The sequence below is a fragment of the Monomorium pharaonis genome, chromosome 3 (genome assembly GCF_013373865.1).
Source record: "Monomorium pharaonis isolate MP-MQ-018 chromosome 3, ASM1337386v2, whole genome shotgun sequence".
In the NCBI taxonomy this organism is placed as follows: domain Eukaryota; kingdom Metazoa; phylum Arthropoda; class Insecta; order Hymenoptera; family Formicidae; genus Monomorium; species Monomorium pharaonis.
The window spans coordinates 23,230,852-23,248,975 of record NC_050469.1 but is presented as its reverse complement, the minus strand read 5'-3'; the positions used below and the strand labels follow the sequence as shown (position 1 = coordinate 23,248,975).

Genomic DNA, 18,124 nt, shown 5'->3' with positions numbered 1-18,124 from the left:
TATCGGTAATCAATATATTTTTTATATATAAGATATTTGTATACACATATTTGTGATTGTGACATAGATTTACATTGCATAATATGTCATCAATATTTTTGTTCCTACAAATGTCCAATGTGATATTTTTGCTACTGAATGCGTCCGACATTATAATCCTTACGTTTGCTTAAGTATATTATAAGCTGAATACGACATCTTCAGCAACTACAACACAATTATTACTAACATCATTTAAAGAAATTGACATGTATGAAAATATTTAACCACTTTTTAGAGCACATTTGTATAACAAATTATTAATTATTACGTGAATTTCTCAATCAAATATATTAAACTAAAATTTAAATTACTACTAACATTAATCAAAATTTAGTTTATTAATATTTTTCATTAAAAGAGAAGGAAATGTGTTTGATATCGAAACTTTATTTAAAAGCTTTATAATTGTGAAATGACAAATTTTGATACTGACGCCTACGAATGAATCCAAATTCATAGAAATAACACAGGCACTAGTAAATTCTATTGGTATTGCAGCACGTCTCACAATCATTAATAAAGTTTTCTGGTCGTTTTCACTAAAGTTAAACCATTCCATTTCGAAAACATTATTTATCAAATGTCGACTCTATATGCAACAAAAATGTATTATTTTATTTCTGTAGCTTATACTAAATAATTTGAACAGAAAGAGTTATATCTATTTTGCAAATCCACATACTTTCAATTTAACTTCGTTTCCATACCAGCAATAGAAGAAGATTTGTGACAACATGGAGCATGTGTATAATATTAATTGCATATACTTTGTTTTTAATGCTGTTGGTTTAGTAAATTGATACAAATTAAAACACATGACCAATGTACTCACAACAAACTGAATAAATATTGTTATTCTAAATTTTTGATTTACTCTACTAGCAAACCTAAAATTAATAAGTAACTTTTAATTATTATAGATCTAAACAAAAAAAGTAGACACAAATATAAAATTATGAAAAAATTACAAAATTTTAATTAGTGTAGAAAACATTATGATTAGGAAAGTTTCTTTTTAAAAGTAACTCGTTACCGCTAAAAGTCATTCTAAAAGTTGTTAACGTTATTGTTACCTAAAAAATAATTCAATTACAACAAATTAATTTACTACTTTTTCCGTTATCTTCTTAATGCTAGAACAAGGTCAAACTATCTTTTTAATTTTTTGTAAAAATATTAATAAAAGTTATGCTATTTTATGTCTTAAGTTTCTAAGACGTAAAGATTAGTGTTTTGACATAAAAATATTATTTCCTATTGTGTATACTTAATTTTTATTCAAGAAAAAAAAGTCTTAAAGAAATCTAAAGTATCCAAAATCATCTTTCTCTGCACTCAAATAATACATAATTGACATAATAAAGTCGAGATGATATCAATTTGAGTCTTGACATCAAGTTTTAATCATGTTGACGTCTTCTTGACTTTATCGTGATAATCTTGATTACTTGATAAATAATAACAATGCATATGTTTATAGCATAATTGCAAACAAACTTGAATATGTGGTTGTGTTGAAGAACACATTCGCGAAGAGATTTAGGATTATGTGCACTTTTTCTCAGACGGTGTTCCAGTATCTCTATCTGACAGCAAATGTGCACCAGAAATCCGCATATGAGACTGTCACAAGCCACATGGTGTACAGATCCCATTGTAAAACTTATCAATTGATGAGCGTATACAATTGGAAAAAGTAGCGGCGATGAATAATTGAATGGTAGCCATCCTCGAAACGTCAGATTTCCTTTTCTGAATTCCGTTAGTAATGATGTGACAGCAACGGACAGACACGTTGTCTCGACCAGAATGGTATAATGAAGCGTGTTAGACCTGAAAAACGACTATAGACGTTTTCGCGTTTCACTTTTCATTCAATATTTTCTTCAATTGCTAAAGCGTTGAATTTGATTTTGAATTTGTTCATTTAAATAAGAAACAAGAAACTTTGCGATTAGAGAGAGAAAGAGAGAGAAAGAGAAAGAGAGAGTGTGTGCTACTGAAAGAATTCTTTATTCAAGTGTTAATTCAAGTTGGTACAGTTTCTGTTATGATTTTGATATCTTAAAGTAAAATTTAATGATATTAATAAGTTAATGCTTCCATTAGTAAATATTTTAAACATAAAGATAAAGTTAAAATTGCCTATTCAGTCTATAACGAATCTTTTGATGCTAAATATAATTTTTTTCTATCTCTTAATTTAATAATCTTAAACCATATAAATCGATAATTTCGTCAGTCTTGAAAGACGGTTAGTAGCTAGTCGATGCTGAGAAGCATCTTTAAAATCCTTAAAAATGTTCTAAATAATGTATTTAATAAAATATTTAATATTGTATTTATATTAGAATAGTGTTAGTTACTCGAACATCTTATAACATGAGGTAAAAAAGAAATCTTAAAAGTTTAAAAAAAATATTGATTCTGTCAATAAATTTTCACTTGGAATAGTATTAATGGAAAATATATAAGTTGCACTCCAAGATTATTATGAGAAAATGCAAGTGATCCTTTTAATTACATTTTATATATTGCTGTATGTTCCTACAGTATAATAATAGATAATACTAGCTCATAATACTTACTGTATGAGTTTTTCAAATTTCTGCTGAATCTTCACCTCGTCAGGTTCAACTGGTCGAAACGGTTTATTCGTAAGAGTCTTGATTAATTTCTCAATGTTACTGCGATTTATCAATAGAGCGATCATCTTACAGCAAGAAACGATCATAGCAAGTAGCACATAGAAATTATCCGTGAAATCATCAGAATTATCCACGACCATAATAAGATCCAACAATTGCGACAGCATAAACGAATGTATTAATAACATTATGATAATAGTATACACATGATAAACTAACCGTTTAGACGAGACTGGCCAGGAATCCATTCGTCCGCAACCGCAAAACGTTAATATTTTAAACGTAAATGTCAGTATAAACATCTTTAATATAATTTTTTTTCGATGTATTATCTATTAATATCCTTCCTTTACAAGAAGAAATATGGTAAATTATTTACTCTTTATCTTTTTACACAAATATACAGAACACATATACTTTTCAGTATTCTCAAACTCTTGAAAAATTTAGATATATAGAATAATTTTTTATTCTAATTAATCAAAAATGTTAACCGTTCCAAAGCATAACCGCCCACAAATCTATTATACATACACAAAATTATACGTAAATTTATAACTGAATTACATTTTGTACGATAATTTTTGTATTATGTGATATTATATAATAACATGAGAATGTTTATATTATAAGAAAAATTATCGTAATAAAATTTGATCCACGCAATAAAAGCTTACGATAAACTGTCAAGTATCAAATATCGGTCTATAGCTTTACGCTGTTTCGGCGATAACACAGTTTATCCAACGTCCCTTCGACAACTTTTATTATTCAGATTGCACTCGCGCTCTTCACATAATACCGTTTTCATACAGTCAACCAAATACATACTTTACAATATTACGTTATTATGACATAATAATACTTTATGAGAATTGCGTTTTGTAATATTACATACTAGAAAACAGCGAGGAATAAAAAATAATAACTCTCGAATATCGAACTGAGCTCTGTATACTTACTCTTCATAAAATATTCATACTTCATTCGTATGCTTCAACCAAAAGATATTTAATTCATAAACACGTAAATTTGTCATATTGCAATATGGATGACAAAATTTTCTTCCTTATATTGATTTCTCTGTTGCTTTCTGGTTTCTGATAGTCTATATGATTTGACATATGTATGTTCATATGGTAACATATGGTAAAGTAATATTCAAATCCATACAAATATATTTTTCATTTTTTTAGTGTATAAATAAAAATTTTAAAAATGTTATTTAAAAATTAATAATCTTAATAATTAATTGTAGTAAAAATACAGGTTTTAAGATTCTATAATCAATAATATAATTTTGTAATTTTTCTTTAAAATCTATTCATTTGTTATAATAATATTACAAGAATCATGTATAATTATTGAACAAAATTATCTACTACAATTGTTTAATATTTCTGAATACGTATATACTAATCATACAAACCCATATTACTGCAATTATTTTAATAAATTTCAAATAAAAAATATTTTTTCTTTTACTTTCTCTGTATTTCTGCCGTTCTTATATTTGCTTCAATATGTTGTAAGCTGAATATGACGTTTTGAGTAACTGTAATTAAGATTATTAAACCAAAATAAATATGGATATGACATTAGCTCATATACTCAAAATTAGTTTACAAATCCAAATATCTGTAAAATGACTTTTTATGTTTCGTCTTTCAATTAGCACGATTATTTTAAATATAGTTATATGTTAGGAGTAGAGGAAAATCGTTAATATTAGCATAGGCTTCCTAAAACAACATTCCCTTATTTTTTCAAAAGTCAAACATTATATTAATACTGACAAAAATGTTATTTGCTTAAATAAAAAAATAATTTAAAATCTATAGTTTATATATCCATAGTCTATTTTTGTGTAAAATCTATAAAAATAAATTCTCCAAAAAGCTAGAATAATATTGCAAATTGAATATTTTAAACAATAGTAAGTATATTATTTCAAATATTAGATTATTTTATAGTTTCCTAAAACTAGTTTCTTTAGATATTTCTTTTCTATTTTTTTCTTATTGTCAGTGTAATTTTAAACATAAACTCATTATGCAACATAAACTGTTACTCGCCTTTGGCTCGTGTATGTATTTCCCGCACTTACAAATAATAGCTCACCGCACTTGTAACACAATATACTATTACTACATAGCTTATTAATTTAAATCAATTAATTTTTCCACAGAACCACGTTCTAAATTTTGCCATTACTGCCTATGTCAATTTTGAAAGCCAATTTTTCAAAAACTCATTTTTAATTAATTTAAGAAAAAATTTATTATTGCAAAATATGAAACCACATTAAAACTATAATAGTAATAAAAACTGTTAAAGTATTATTTATTTAGTTTTTATTTAAAAAATATAATTAAAAAACATAGTGATGTCACAGTATTAGCGATTTTCCTCTTTAAATTAAAATAGTTTTTTATATGAGTATAATATTTAATTACATTTTTGATTAAATAACATTTTAATAAAAGGAATTAATTTAAATAAATTTTACATTAAACCATTTACTTATAATTTTATCTATTTATAGAATAAGTTTTGATACTAACACCCACAAATGAATCAAGATTCATCGAGATAACGTAAGCACTGGTAAGTTCGATTGGTTTTGAACTTCGTCTCATAATCATTAATAAAGATTGTTTAGTATGTTTATTTAATCCAAACCACTCCATTTCAAATATGCAATTAACCAGATAACGGCTCTGTATTAAAAAATTTAAAGTATTATTTATTTAGTTTATGAATACTATTCAATATTAAGGAGATCTTAAAGTGCCCGTCACGTCAAATTCGATCGGGATCGATAATGTAGAGTCATTCATACGTACCATTAACAAGATTTCGTATGTATTTTTTTTACAGATTCGGAAATTCTTTTCCACAATTAAAGTATGCGTATTAATATCATCACATGAATTTTATACCGAAAATAAACAAAATGTTTTTCAGACTGCTCTTTTTCTAACCTATATCTAAATTTGCAGTTATAAAGAGTTCATAACACTAATATTTTTTTCTAGACTTTTAATCTTAGTTTGAATTGTACGATATTGTTCGTATATGTTATCCCTAAAGAAATACGGTTTTATTTTGCTCATATATTATATCGTAGATTTTGTATACTAAGCAAATATTGTCATCAAGTGACAGCTCTACGTATCAAAAATGAAATTTTTTTCGTTTTTGATATTAAATCGACCGTATTCCTCTAGATTTTGGTGCGTATTTTAATTCTATACAACAATTTTGCGATTCTATAAAGATTAGTTTATAGAATATCAGTAAAACAAACGACTTTAGGATCCCCTTAATGTTTAAATAATGGAGAAATATACATACCTTCAACATAACTTCGTTACCATACCAGCAATAAAAAAAAATTTGTGTTAACATGCAACCCGTATACATTATTAATTGCATGTACTGTGCTTTTAATCCGGTTGACTTAGTAAATTGGAAAAGATTAAAACATACTACCAATGTACTCACAATAAACTGTATAATAATAGTAAATCTAAATTTTTCATTTACTAAATTGGCAAATCTAAAATTCAAATTAAATATTTCACTTTCTTAAATAATTAAATATAACATAAAAATTTCTAGAACTATAAGAATTATTTTTGTTTAATTTATAATGTGTGTAAAAAAATCAAATTATAATTAAAGTTTACGTAAAAAAATTTAATTGTATAATACCAACTTGAATATATTATCATGTTGCAAAACGGATTGGCGAAGAATATTCCGATCGTGTGCGACTTTTCGCAAACGGCATTCGATTATTTCTATCTGACAGCAAATGTGCACTAAGAATCCACATATGAGACCGTCACAAGCAATATGGAGAATAGATCCGGCTGTCAGACTTATTAATTGATGCACGTATACAATGCGAAACAATGACGATGAGGAATAGTCAAATGGCAACCATGCCCTAAATGTTAATCTTTTTTTTCTGAATTCTGTCAGTAATGACGTTACGGCAATGCATAGACACGTTGTTTCAACAAAAAAGGCGTACCAAAGCGTGTTTGTCCTATAAGATGACTGTAGAGAGTTTTTTGTTTCACTTTTAATCCAACTTTTACTTGTTAATTTTGCAATTTATAATATTTCGATTCAATAATATATTTGTTTTATATATAAAAGCTAGCCATAATGTGGCTAGCCATCATAGTTTTAATAAATAATTTATTTTAGATTAATATGTATTTATATATAACATAAGATCATATAATATAATATCATATTTAGAAGCCAAATAAACATAATTATTTAGTAAAAAATTATTATGATTATAATAATTTTAAAGTCATAACCATATAATCTTAATAAAAAGTTCTATATAATTATTATATGGAAACAATTATAATCTTATGCATGCATAACGTGTAAATTATTTAAATAACTTAAATATTCAACAACAAAAAACATTCTTTTAGTCGCCAATGAGAACTAACAAAGAATTCTTATTAATTGTATTATTATTATGTATTTTTTAATACTATCAGCTTTACTCGAAAAGAACCTAATATATCGACCTGATAAGTCAAAACATTGTAAATACACGTTTAAACTTATTATAATAAATTACCAGTTGGGATTAAATAAAAAATCGTAATACAGATTTTTTGTTAAATATTCAAATGTTAAAAAAATTTTTTATTTAATTTAAAAGATTAATTTGTTATGGCTCAACCAAAATGTGCAAATTTAATATTTAAAACTTAAACATAAGTATAATAATTTAAACGTTATTGTACATATAGTTATCATACATTTAATATGTCAAGAATTATTATATTATAATACTCACTGCACATGTTTATCAAATTTCTGCTGAATTTCAATTTCGTCAGACTGAACCGGTTTACATGGTTTTCTTACAAGAATATCAATTAACATCGCAATGTTACTGCGATTTATCAACAGAGTGAGCATCTTACAGCAAGAAACAAACATTGCAAGTAGCATATAGAAATTATCAGTAAAATCGTCGGTATTATCCACGGTCAAAATTAGATCCATCAATTGTGATAGCATAAACGAATGTACAAGCAGCATTATGAAAATAGTGTATACATAATAAACTAACCGTTTATACGGTGTCGTCCAAGTATCTGGCATCCAGCATCCACAAATCATTAATATTCTAAATGTAAGATCTAATATTTGCATCGTTAATTTCTAATTTACTTCTGTCGAAAATTTCAATGTTCGTTTTCCAAATAAAGCACGTAAATCATTTTTTAAAGATTATAATATTATTTTTTATTTTAAATTATAAAATCTCAAATATCTATCTTATAATATATAAGAAATACTTAGAAATATGCACAAAAATATACATATAACAATGAAGTGATAAATAAGAATTATAACTTGTTTAACAATTTTCACCATTTACAATTTCAAATAATATTATATTAAAAATATTTTCTTAGAAAATATTGTGATACACAGTAAGCTCTTGAAGGAGACTAACGATCATAGAACGTCTATAGCCTTACGATCTTCCCAATAATAATATGCTTTGCTCAACTTCCCCTTCATATGCGACAATTTTTATTATTCAGATTGCTACGTCCTTCAGATAATAATATTTTCATGCATCGCAGTTCCCCTATACACAATTTTTTCTAGTTGATAAATATAGATTCAATATTTCATTTTAACATACTAATATACTTCCTGAGAAATAAAATATTAGGAAGTAAAGCTACAAAAAACTAATGTTTAAAAGTTTCTAAATAATCCAATATTGTATAGCAGAAGATATTTAATTTATTTCTAAATCGGAATATGAGTGATAATAAATTTTATTGCTTTGTATTGATCTTTGCGATAGCATCAGTTACCAATCGAAACATTATGTACCTTGCAACCATATAGTATTATTTATATATAATAGTACCACATACGTGTACTATTATGTATAAATTATACGTATAAAAAATGTGCAATGCAAATCGTAAGTAAAAAATAATTAGTGTGCAATATACTTATTAAAAAATATATGTATATAATATGAATAATAATACAAAATTTAACTCGTTTTTGTTTCATATAATAATATTAATATCCCAAAATTAATTATATGTAAATAAATTATCATTATTGAATGAAACAATTTATTTTAATTCATAACTTAATACATATTTAGAAAAAATCAGTATAACATGATATAATTAAAATTATAATATATAACAATATTGTTTTCTTAGTTCACTTTGTCATTCTGAGTTTGTTGAAGTATGTTATAAGTCGAATACGATGTCTTAAGTAACTACAACATGCAAAGTTATTTTGTTTCAATAAGTTTAAAATTTATTAGATAATTGAAGACTGAGGGTGGAGTCTCCCAGAGAGAATTATGCGGACGCGGAACGAGCGGATCATCAATCACGCGGATCATTCTAATAGAACTCTTTCAAAGATTCCGTCGAAACGGTCCTGTGATTGGTGATCCGCACGTTCCTCTTTCGCATAATCCGCTCCATGGAACTTTACCCTTATACTTCAGAAGCAAATTAAAAGACACACTTTAATTAACGTAAAATAATATCGTGATATAAAAAGATTAAACTTAAAAGAAATTATACTTACACCCACAAACGAATTCAGATTCATAGGTATAACATAGGCACTACTAAATTCGATTGGCATTCTACCGCGTAGTGCAATTATTAATAAGTCCTTTCTTGTATTTTGGTCTAACGTAAACCATTCCATTTCAAACAAATCACTAATTATTTGTAGACTCTGTTTTGAGTGAGACATTTGTTTATCACTCGAGATTTTAATTATAAAATAAAATAACTGAATAATATTAACCTCTTCGTGGGCATTAACGCCATATGGCGCAAAAAATCTTTATTTCCCAGCAGGCATTGACGTCATTTGACGTCGTTTATTTGTTGATTAGCTGATTTGATTTTGATAAAACTTGTTGCATATAGTTTTTTTGCTAAATACGTATTATGGAAAAAATTCAAAATGATGAACTCCAATATGATAAAATATTAAGTTTCAAAATTATTGGATTATTATAAAACATAGTATCTAAGAATCCTTTTTCTGAACATGAATTCGGAATCAAAATTGTAAAATTTAAAACTTAATATAGCAGGCAACAGATAAAAACTTTATTAATAACATTTTTTTATTTGTAGTTTTTAGGGACGTTTTAAATTTATATTTTAAAAGATATAAGCATTAACTTTTCGATTTAGTTTCTTCTTTAAATAAAAGAAAAAGAATAAGAAAAATATACATTAGCAATTCTTCTATTCCGCCGGCATTCGCTGGTGAATTTATATTCATGTCCTCCAGAGAATGCCACGTGAAGGCTGCCATATGGTAAGATTCACCATTCATATTTTTTATTTCAAATTTGTATTTAGCAACTTGAATAACCCCTAGTCAGTCATTCGAATATAATCTCTTTTGACTTTTTCTTGCCCAGATAGGTACAAATAGTGAAATTGCGAGTGCCCACAAAGAGATTAATGATATTAACGTTACATATGTATTATTTTTCTGCACATTATAAAATTTGTGTTTCAGTATAAATATGAAATGTACACATTTATCAATATTTTATTTGGTGAATGTAGAAAAATAAAAAATTACTAAATTAGATCGAACAGCATAGAGGTACTAATTCTTAAACAGCCCATACCTTCAATTTGACTTCATTTCCGTACCAGCAATATAAAAAAATTTGTATTAACATGCACGACATGTACATTACTAATTCAATGAATTTTCCACTGTTTGTTTTGGTTATTTGATATAAAGTAAAGCACACCACTAATGTACTTACTATAAATTGAAAGACAATAGTAAATCTGAATTTTTTATTCAGTAGAAAAGCAAACCTGAAATTAATTGAATATATTTTAACGTATTTTAATAATAACCCATATACTATAAAATAGTAAAAAAGTTATGACGTAATAAATATCTTTGAATTGCATATATAAATTAAAAGTTAAAAAGAAGTACAAAGTATATTAAATACAAATATCTTTTTTAGACAAAAAAATATTTGTTATATGTTTACGTAAAAGATTAAAAAACTATAATGCAAAATAAGAAAATTATAAAAGAAGATAAATTTTATTATGATATTAATTATTAAACGAACTTAAATAGAAGATTATGTTGAATAACGCAGTCGCGAAGTATTTTTGGATTATGTACGATATTTTTCAAACGACAACTTAATATCTCTAGTTGACAGCATATATGCAATAATAATCCACAAATAAGACTGTCACAAGCTATATGTAGGACAGATCCAACTGTCAGACTTATTAATTGATGAAAATACGTAAACTGGAAAAGCGTTGACGAAGAGGAGTAATCGAATGGCAGCCACGCTCTGAATGTTAATTTTTCGTTCCTATAATCCGTGAGCAATGATACAACTGCCGTAAATGCACATGATAATTCAACCAGGATCATGTAATACAGAGTGTTTGTCCTGTAAAGTGGCTGCATGCATTTTACTCATACCTTCTTTAACATTAACTTCCTCTTTTCCAAATTAAAAAATTAATAAACTTATTTCATTTAATTTGTATTACTAATCAAATTTATGTGTATTACAGAGTTAGAAAATTAGTAACACAAAATTTTAATTATTTTAATTATACATAATTTTAATACATGAATAATAAATAAGAAACAATGTATATTAATATCAACTTTCTGTTCAAAGAAGAATGGTATGTTACATAACATAGTAAACAAAAAAGTATATTATATAATTTCTAACCAAATTTGAAAAGTAATACTATTCAAAAAATTAAATAATTAATTAAAAAATTTTAACATAAAAAATTCAAAAGTTATTACAAATTCTAATAAAATTTCATACATCTTAATTTTTCTCTTAAAAGAATATAAATTCTTAAATATTATTAAAAGTAAAATATAATTTAGAGATAATTATCCCGCAATTTATACTTACTCAATTAGCTTATCGTATTTCTGTTGTATTTCAACTTCAATCGGATTACACGCTCTACATGGTTTATTCATGAGAATGTCTGTTAGCATGGCAATATTACTACGATTTATTAATAAGCTAAACATTTTGAAGCAAGAAACAATCATGGCAAGCAGCATGTAAAAATTATCCGTGAAATCATCCGAATTGTCGACAATCAAAATTATATCCAGCAATTGCGACAACATAAACGTATTTATCAGTAAAAGTATAAAAATAGTATATACATGATACATTAAACGTCTCTGTGGAGATGTGCAGGAATCCGGTATCCAGCAACCGCAACTTGATAAAATTTTAAATGTAAATCCTAGTAAGCACATTTTAACTTTAATTCCACCCATCTTTTCACATCAAAAATTTGAATTATCTCTCATGTTGAAAAGTAACTTAACAAACGTGTTGCATTCTTTGTTTCTGATTTCCAACAACTTCAAGATTGTAGTTATGCAATTATTTATTATTAATTAATTTATCAGAAAAATTATTTGTCCAATATTATTTTTCAAAATAATTGTTAGAAATAGATACACTGTAACATAGCTGTAGTTTAGTACTGATAGAATTGATAGCGATAGAACTTTATAACGATGCAGACATTGAAGACCGAAATATTAAGAGACTGACGATCATTTAAATGTCTATAGTCTCTGGCAATCTTCAGGTAATAATACGATGTTCAACTTTCCTCTACATATGCACAAGGACTTTTATTATTTAAACTGTGAATATGCTCTATGCGTAATAATATTTTCATGCAAACACAATTCAATCATTAAACAGACATCTAATATTGCATATGATATCACGACATAATAATATTTCATAAGAAAAAGAATTTGTTAAGAGATATAAATCGAAAAATAAGAAACAGAAATTCTTGAAAATTACGAATGATTATAAAAATTATAATACATGTTCTTTATTAAATTATATTAAAAAATATAAAATTTAGAGATGTATCGTATCAGTTGTATTCCAGTCAAATGCTTTAACATTCTGTTACATTATAAACACAATCCTATGTGTATAAGTGTGTGCAGTGTATAATATAAAATAATGTAGAAAAATATGAACATATATTGTAAGTAAAAGTGCTGTAGAAAAAATATAGTTGAAGCAATAACTTCATATAGTTTAAATCATTTTTGTAAGTATAAAATATATAAGTATGACAAAAATGTTGTGTTTAAAATTAATAATAGAATTAATACTTCTATTAATCCTGTTGTCCCTCTTGCAAATCTGCAAGAGCGAACATAATATATTATAACCTGATTAACCCTAATCCTACACACTATCAAATAATTCAGTATTCTACACACAAGGGATGTAATACACCCCAACTTTTATAAATAATTACTCGTATATTATCAAACATTTTGGCTCAACAAATTTTTTAACATTTTCCAAACTTCTAAAAATAACATTTAAAATTTATTTTAACATAATTTAAGTTTTAAATTACAATTAAAAAAAAAATCATGAAGCTAAACAGAAAACTAAGTCTAAAACTAAAGTCAAAAACCAGTGAGGTTTATTTTATCCCAGGTGTAAGATTGGAGTTAAGAAAGCAAAAATATAGAAGAGCGTATTAATAGTAATAAATTATGCTTTAAACATTATTACTATTAATTCGTCACACTTCCGAAAAATTCCATGCTAGTCACATTGGGATATATCAAACTCCAGACCACGTTTTTACTTGCCATATTGACAATTTTCATTATTTTGACCAAAAAATATGAATAAATTTGAAACATTGAGCTAAAATATTATCTAATAGCAAACGTAAAAATTTGATTTTAACACAAAAAAGAAGAAAGTTCCGGTCACGAGAATATACCAAAATTTTCTAGAAACCCTTCTTAAAAGTAATAAAGGGCGACTGTTGGGCCAATCGTCCTATTCCGTCGAAATATTCGAGCAGGTAGCACCAAAGTATCGTACGGTGAGCTCCACGTGCAGCTTACGATAGTCGAGAACGCGCAGTGCCTGTGTATAAGTGATCCGGATTTCACAGGCTCCGTCACCACGTGGCCATAAGGGCGACGCACTCAACCGATTATTTCAAAACATTTAATTGGGAAGCAAACGCGCCCCCAAATGCGAACAAGTGTATATAAAAGAGGTGTATTAATAAACTCAAATAAACTATCATATACCGACGCGAAACCACGGAGTGAGGAGTAATTTCACCACCCCGATAAAACAGAAACAATACACAACGTTAATGATAATATCGGGTTTATGCGGCACTTTGTTTGCAATACTGACTGACTTTAGGTACAAAAAGCTAAAATTTAGAGAATGGTTACCATTTGATTATTCATCTGATATAAGATTTTGTTTTGTATTTGTTCGACAAATGTTAAGCGCATGGCATTGCGTTATTGTAACCGTTGCAACAGATAATCTCATGTGTAAATTCTTAATGCACATATGTTGTCAGATTGAAATATTAGAATATCGTTTCAAGAAAATGCTATGTAAAGAATTTAGTGTGGGTTACTGCATACGCCATCATAATCAAATTTTTTAGTAAGTTATAATTTTAACGCTGAAAGATTATGTATAATTGAGCATTATTATTATGTGTTATTTGACGAAACTATGATGGAAGAATTGTATTGAAGTACTTCTGTCGCACACCTCAGTATGTATGTTAAGGGATAACTGTTTTCTACAAGTAAAATTTTGATTGCAGGTTTGTACAAATAATAAATGTAGTATTTACAAAAATAATTGAACTTCAATTTGTAGCAAGTGCAATAATAATTTACTGCAATTTGTATCAAATAAGTTCTATGACTATATCAACTTTGACTACAGATAATATTTGGTTAATTATGTATACATCCTGCATATTAGTGCAAATATTTGTTTATTGTTGGTTTGGAAACAAAGTCAAAGTAAAGGTATACAATAAAATAGACTAGTAGAAGTTAGAAATATGATTTTGTGTGTATGCATATTATTTTATAGAGTCTCCAATTAACTGATAACATCTTTCATATGAACTGGCTAGTCGTGGAAAATGATGTCGAGAAGAATTTATTAATAATTATGAAACGAGCAAAGCCACCTATTGAAATTACCACAGCATATATTATCACTGTGAATTTAGATTCCTTTGCAGCAGTCAGTAAAGAAACATTTACACATTAATCCCTAATTTTCTTAAATCATACTCCATATACTTGCCGTTACTCTTTGCTTATGTAAATCATTAATGTTTCATTATCATTGATACATTTTTTACAAATATTAAATTTTTTAATGTTTATAATAATCTCAATTGTTTTTTTTTCAATTGCTTAAAACATTATACTCTCTTTATAATTTATTAATGTGCAAAAACGTGCAAAAATAATTATTGGAGACATCATTAGTCAATAGTCAAATACGCATATAGAAACTGCACAATGTGCAATCTTTCACGTATAACTTATATGATCTACGTGTGCTTTCGTTATGTTCATAAGCACTTTGTAGTTACTTACAAAACAAGCACCTTTTCTGTATCACATTTTCATAATAAACGGGTCGTGTCAATAGTCCGATTCATCATCTTCTGCAATTTTCCAATTTTGATAATAAAAAAAATAGAAAAATAATTAAAACATAAAGCTCATTTCCTATTAAATTATATAATAATTATAATAAAAGAATTGTAATAAGATGATAATTATCAATAATGTTTATTTACTTATTCATAACAGTTGTAAAAAAAGATCCAAGTAGACATATTTCTGCATATTACCTGCATAGTGATGAAATTTAAAGAATTTGATCTATCCAGTTCTATTCTTTATTTTGGTCTTGAAGCTATCGCTACAATTGCTTTGAAGCATTTTTTGATTGGTCAATTCGTAAAATTTTTGTACCGATTGGTCAATAAAATGCTTTGAAGCGTTTGTAGTGTCACGTGAACCGCAGTCTTTGTGTAATCATGGCTGTGGTTAATCAATTAAAATAAAAAAACACATAATTATTATTTTAAAAAATTATTCAACTTTAAAACGGAAATAAATGCTTTATTTGAGAAAAGCAACTATTTCGTTTTTTTTACAGCAGTTAATTATCTTATTATTTTATATACATAAAATTATAATTTCGTATATAAAAATAAGTTGTAAGTTTTAAAAAATAAACATTTCACAAGTTGTTATATAATTTAAGTAGAAAAATATGCCAAAATATAATATATGAAATATCTCGTAAACTATTAATTTTTTGGAAACTTTAACAGTTTTTATATATAAACTTAAGACGTATCTTAAGATAATCATACTAATGACTAATTAAATGTAAATTTAAAAAATAAAAATGTTACCTATAAGTGATATCCACAGAAGAAAGTATTGCACATTTGAAATATCTCTTTATCTAGTAATCTTACTTAACACACAAACATTGTTGATCACAACAATTAAACTTAATGCTTTATTTTTACTTACACATTTATCTCATAAAAATTAACATTTTTATATAAATAAAAAATATAAATATTAATTTTCTTCTACTTTCATATACCTAATTTCATTATCACATTTTTTGAAGTATATTGTAAGCAGAATACGATGTCTTGAGCAACTGTAATAAATAAAGTTATTGCTTTGTATTTATAAATTAAGAACTAATTTTTTCTAATACACACAACATATAAAAAATCATTTTTTATTTTATAAATTATTTTTAAATAACCTTTATAAAATTACAAAAAATATAAATATAAAAAGATATGAAGTTGTTTAAAAAAGTTAATTTTAATTTAATTATAGATTCTAGTTTAAATAATTTATTAGATATAATAAAGAAATAAGAATGTTAAAATACAATTAAACACAAAATTATTTATAAATTTGATTACTAATTTAAAATCGATTATTAATTTTAGATCAAAAATAACTTTTTATACTGACACTGACAAACGATTCAAGATTCATAGAGATAACGTAGGCACTGGTAAACTCGATAGGTATTGTACAACGTGTCATGATTATTAATAAACTTTTTTGCAAGTGATAATCCAACCCAAACCATTTCGTTTGAAACACATCACTGATCAGTTGCCGACTCTATATTAAAAAATATATGCAAAAAGTTTTTATTTATTAATTTTTTAATTGTAATTATAAAATAAAACAGAGAAAAACACAAAAAAATAAAAAATTAAGTATAAAATATATCTTTATTTTAACGCACCTTTAACTTAACTTCATTTCCATACCAGCAATAAAATGAGATTTGTGTCAGCATACAAAACATATATAATATTATTTGAATAAATTTCGCACTTGACGCACTTGTTTGTACCAGTTGATACAAATTGAAGCACACTACTAGCATACTCACTAAGAACTGGATGGTAATTGTTAATCTAAACTTTTCATTCACCATGAATGCAAATCTAAAATAAGTCAAATTTCATCTTTTAAATATTAAATTGTGAATTTTAAAAAGTTATTATATTTATAAAACAATAATAATTTAAAAAACTAACTGGAAAATGGATGCATGCTGTACGACGCATTCACGAAGAAAGTATGGCTTGTCTATAATCTTTTTCAAATGACACTCCAATATTTCCAGCTGAGAACAAACGTGCATCAATAATCCGCAAATAAGGCTGTCGCATGCGATATGAAGGATTGATCCCATTGTTAAGCTTATCGATTGATGAACATAAGCGATTCGAAATAACGCCGGAGAAGTATAGTTGAATGGTAACCACGCTCGAAAAGCTAATCTATGTTTCCTGTAGTCTTTAAACACAGATGTTGCTAATGCAAATGCACATGTCATTTCGATCAAAATTGCATAACAAAGCGTATTTGTTCTGTAAAGTATAATTTTTGAGTTTCTCTTAATATTTCATCAGACACCTTACCATTCAATCGCAATACTTGAATTTAACGTCATGTAAAATTAATATCCGAATAAACTTTTTTTAAAAAGAAAATATTTATCCACTATATCGCACCTAATATAACATATATTGTGTGGACAATATAAATGTTTCTATCTTTTTATAATATTTGTAATATAATGATAAAGTTCAATTCTTTACATTATGTAATTATTACTTTTTATAATTACTAGATAATTATTTTATGATACTTGCTGTACGAGTTTGTCGAACTTTTTTCGAACCTCTATTTCATCGTGTTCAGTAGGCTTGCATGGCTTCTTCATCAGAATGTCAATCAGCATCGCAATGTTGTTACGATTTCTCAATAAACTAAACATTTTACAACATGCTACAAAATTGGCCAGAGTCACATAAAAATTCTCAGCGAAGTCATCGGCATTATCCACAGTCAGAATTAAATCCATTAGTTGTGACAATGTAAATGTATGTATTAACAAAACTATGATAATTGTATATACATCA

The 18,124-nt window shown here is 26.3% G+C and overlaps 5 protein-coding genes across 5 annotated transcripts; all 5 read right to left on the bottom strand.

Moving 5' to 3' along the window:
- Window positions 1-2: 2 nt before the first annotated feature.
- On the bottom strand, window positions 3-3,280 carry LOC105833978 (odorant receptor Or1). Its single transcript, XM_036284161.1, has 5 exons — window positions 2,631-3,280; window positions 1,540-1,875; window positions 725-929; window positions 476-631; window positions 3-207 (listed from the first exon to the last, which is right to left on the bottom strand). Exons 1-5 carry the CDS (start codon window positions 2,990-2,992, stop codon window positions 160-162), a joined length of 1,107 nt encoding a protein of 368 aa, XP_036140054.1. The 5' UTR covers window positions 2,993-3,280; the 3' UTR covers window positions 3-159.
- Window positions 3,281-4,169: 889 nt separating this feature from the next.
- LOC118644125 (odorant receptor Or1-like) lies at window positions 4,170-8,003 on the bottom strand. Its single transcript, XM_036284160.1, has 5 exons — window positions 7,528-8,003; window positions 6,412-6,747; window positions 6,048-6,252; window positions 5,255-5,410; window positions 4,170-4,245 (listed from the first exon to the last, which is right to left on the bottom strand). The coding sequence occupies exons 1-5, from the start codon at window positions 7,887-7,889 to the stop codon at window positions 4,198-4,200; spliced, it is 1,107 nt and encodes a 368-aa protein (XP_036140053.1). The 5' UTR covers window positions 7,890-8,003; the 3' UTR covers window positions 4,170-4,197.
- An 853-nt stretch (window positions 8,004-8,856) lies between these two features.
- Window positions 8,857-10,678, bottom strand: LOC114254845 (odorant receptor 49b). Its single transcript, XM_028192132.2, has 3 exons — window positions 10,393-10,678; window positions 9,318-9,473; window positions 8,857-8,997 (listed from the first exon to the last, which is right to left on the bottom strand). The coding sequence occupies exons 1-3, from the start codon at window positions 10,459-10,461 to the stop codon at window positions 8,932-8,934; spliced, it is 291 nt and encodes a 96-aa protein (XP_028047933.1). The 5' UTR covers window positions 10,462-10,678; the 3' UTR covers window positions 8,857-8,931.
- A 56-nt stretch (window positions 10,679-10,734) lies between these two features.
- On the bottom strand, window positions 10,735-15,744 carry LOC118644659. The gene is made up of 2 exons (XM_036283650.1): window positions 11,689-15,744; window positions 10,735-11,223 (listed from the first exon to the last, which is right to left on the bottom strand). The coding sequence occupies exons 1-2, from the start codon at window positions 12,069-12,071 to the stop codon at window positions 10,851-10,853; spliced, it is 756 nt and encodes a 251-aa protein (XP_036139543.1). The 5' UTR covers window positions 12,072-15,744; the 3' UTR covers window positions 10,735-10,850.
- A 978-nt stretch (window positions 15,745-16,722) lies between these two features.
- LOC105833973 (odorant receptor Or1) lies at window positions 16,723-17,713 on the bottom strand. Its single transcript, XM_036284168.1, has 2 exons — window positions 17,234-17,713; window positions 16,723-17,140 (listed from the first exon to the last, which is right to left on the bottom strand). The coding sequence occupies exons 1-2, from the start codon at window positions 17,533-17,535 to the stop codon at window positions 16,927-16,929; spliced, it is 516 nt and encodes a 171-aa protein (XP_036140061.1). The 5' UTR covers window positions 17,536-17,713; the 3' UTR covers window positions 16,723-16,926.
- Window positions 17,714-18,124: the final 411 nt, after the last annotated feature.

Coding starts and splice junctions, on each gene's coding strand:
- LOC105833978 (XM_036284161.1), bottom strand. CDS start 2,992: ATGTTTATACTGACATTTACGTTTAAAATATTAACGTTTTGCGGTTGC. Junction 1,876..2,630: donor AAATTTGAAAAACTCATACA/GTAAGTATTATG, acceptor GTCGTTTTTCAG/GTCTAACACGCTTCATTATA. Junction 208..475: donor ATTTGGATTCATTCGTAGGC/GTCAGTATCAAA, acceptor ATTGTGTTGTAG/TTGCTGAAGATGTCGTATTC.
- LOC118644125 (XM_036284160.1), bottom strand. CDS start 7,889: ATGCAAATATTAGATCTTACATTTAGAATATTAATGATTTGTGGATGC. Junction 6,253..6,411: donor CAACATGATAATATATTCAA/GTTGGTATTATA, acceptor TTTGAATTTTAG/ATTTGCCAATTTAGTAAATG. Junction 5,411..6,047: donor GTAACGAAGTTATGTTGAAG/GTATGTATATTT, acceptor TTTTTAATACAG/AGCCGTTATCTGGTTAATTG.
- LOC114254845 (XM_028192132.2), bottom strand. CDS start 10,461: ATGTACATGTCGTGCATGTTAATACAAATTTTTTTATATTGCTGGTAC. Junction 9,474..10,392: donor GAAATGAAGTCAAATTGAAG/GTATGGGCTGTT, acceptor CACTCAAAACAG/AGTCTACAAATAATTAGTGA. Junction 8,998..9,317: donor ATCTGAATTCGTTTGTGGGT/GTAAGTATAATT, acceptor TGCATGTTGTAG/TTACTTAAGACATCGTATTC.
- LOC118644659 (XM_036283650.1), bottom strand. CDS start 12,071: ATGGGTGGAATTAAAGTTAAAATGTGCTTACTAGGATTTACATTTAAA. Junction 11,224..11,688: donor AAATACGATAAGCTAATTGA/GTAAGTATAAAT, acceptor GAAGGTATGAGT/AAAATGCATGCAGCCACTTT.
- LOC105833973 (XM_036284168.1), bottom strand. CDS start 17,535: ATGACATGTGCATTTGCATTAGCAACATCTGTGTTTAAAGACTACAGG. Junction 17,141..17,233: donor CAGCATGCATCCATTTTCCA/GTTAGTTTTTTA, acceptor GACTTATTTTAG/ATTTGCATTCATGGTGAATG.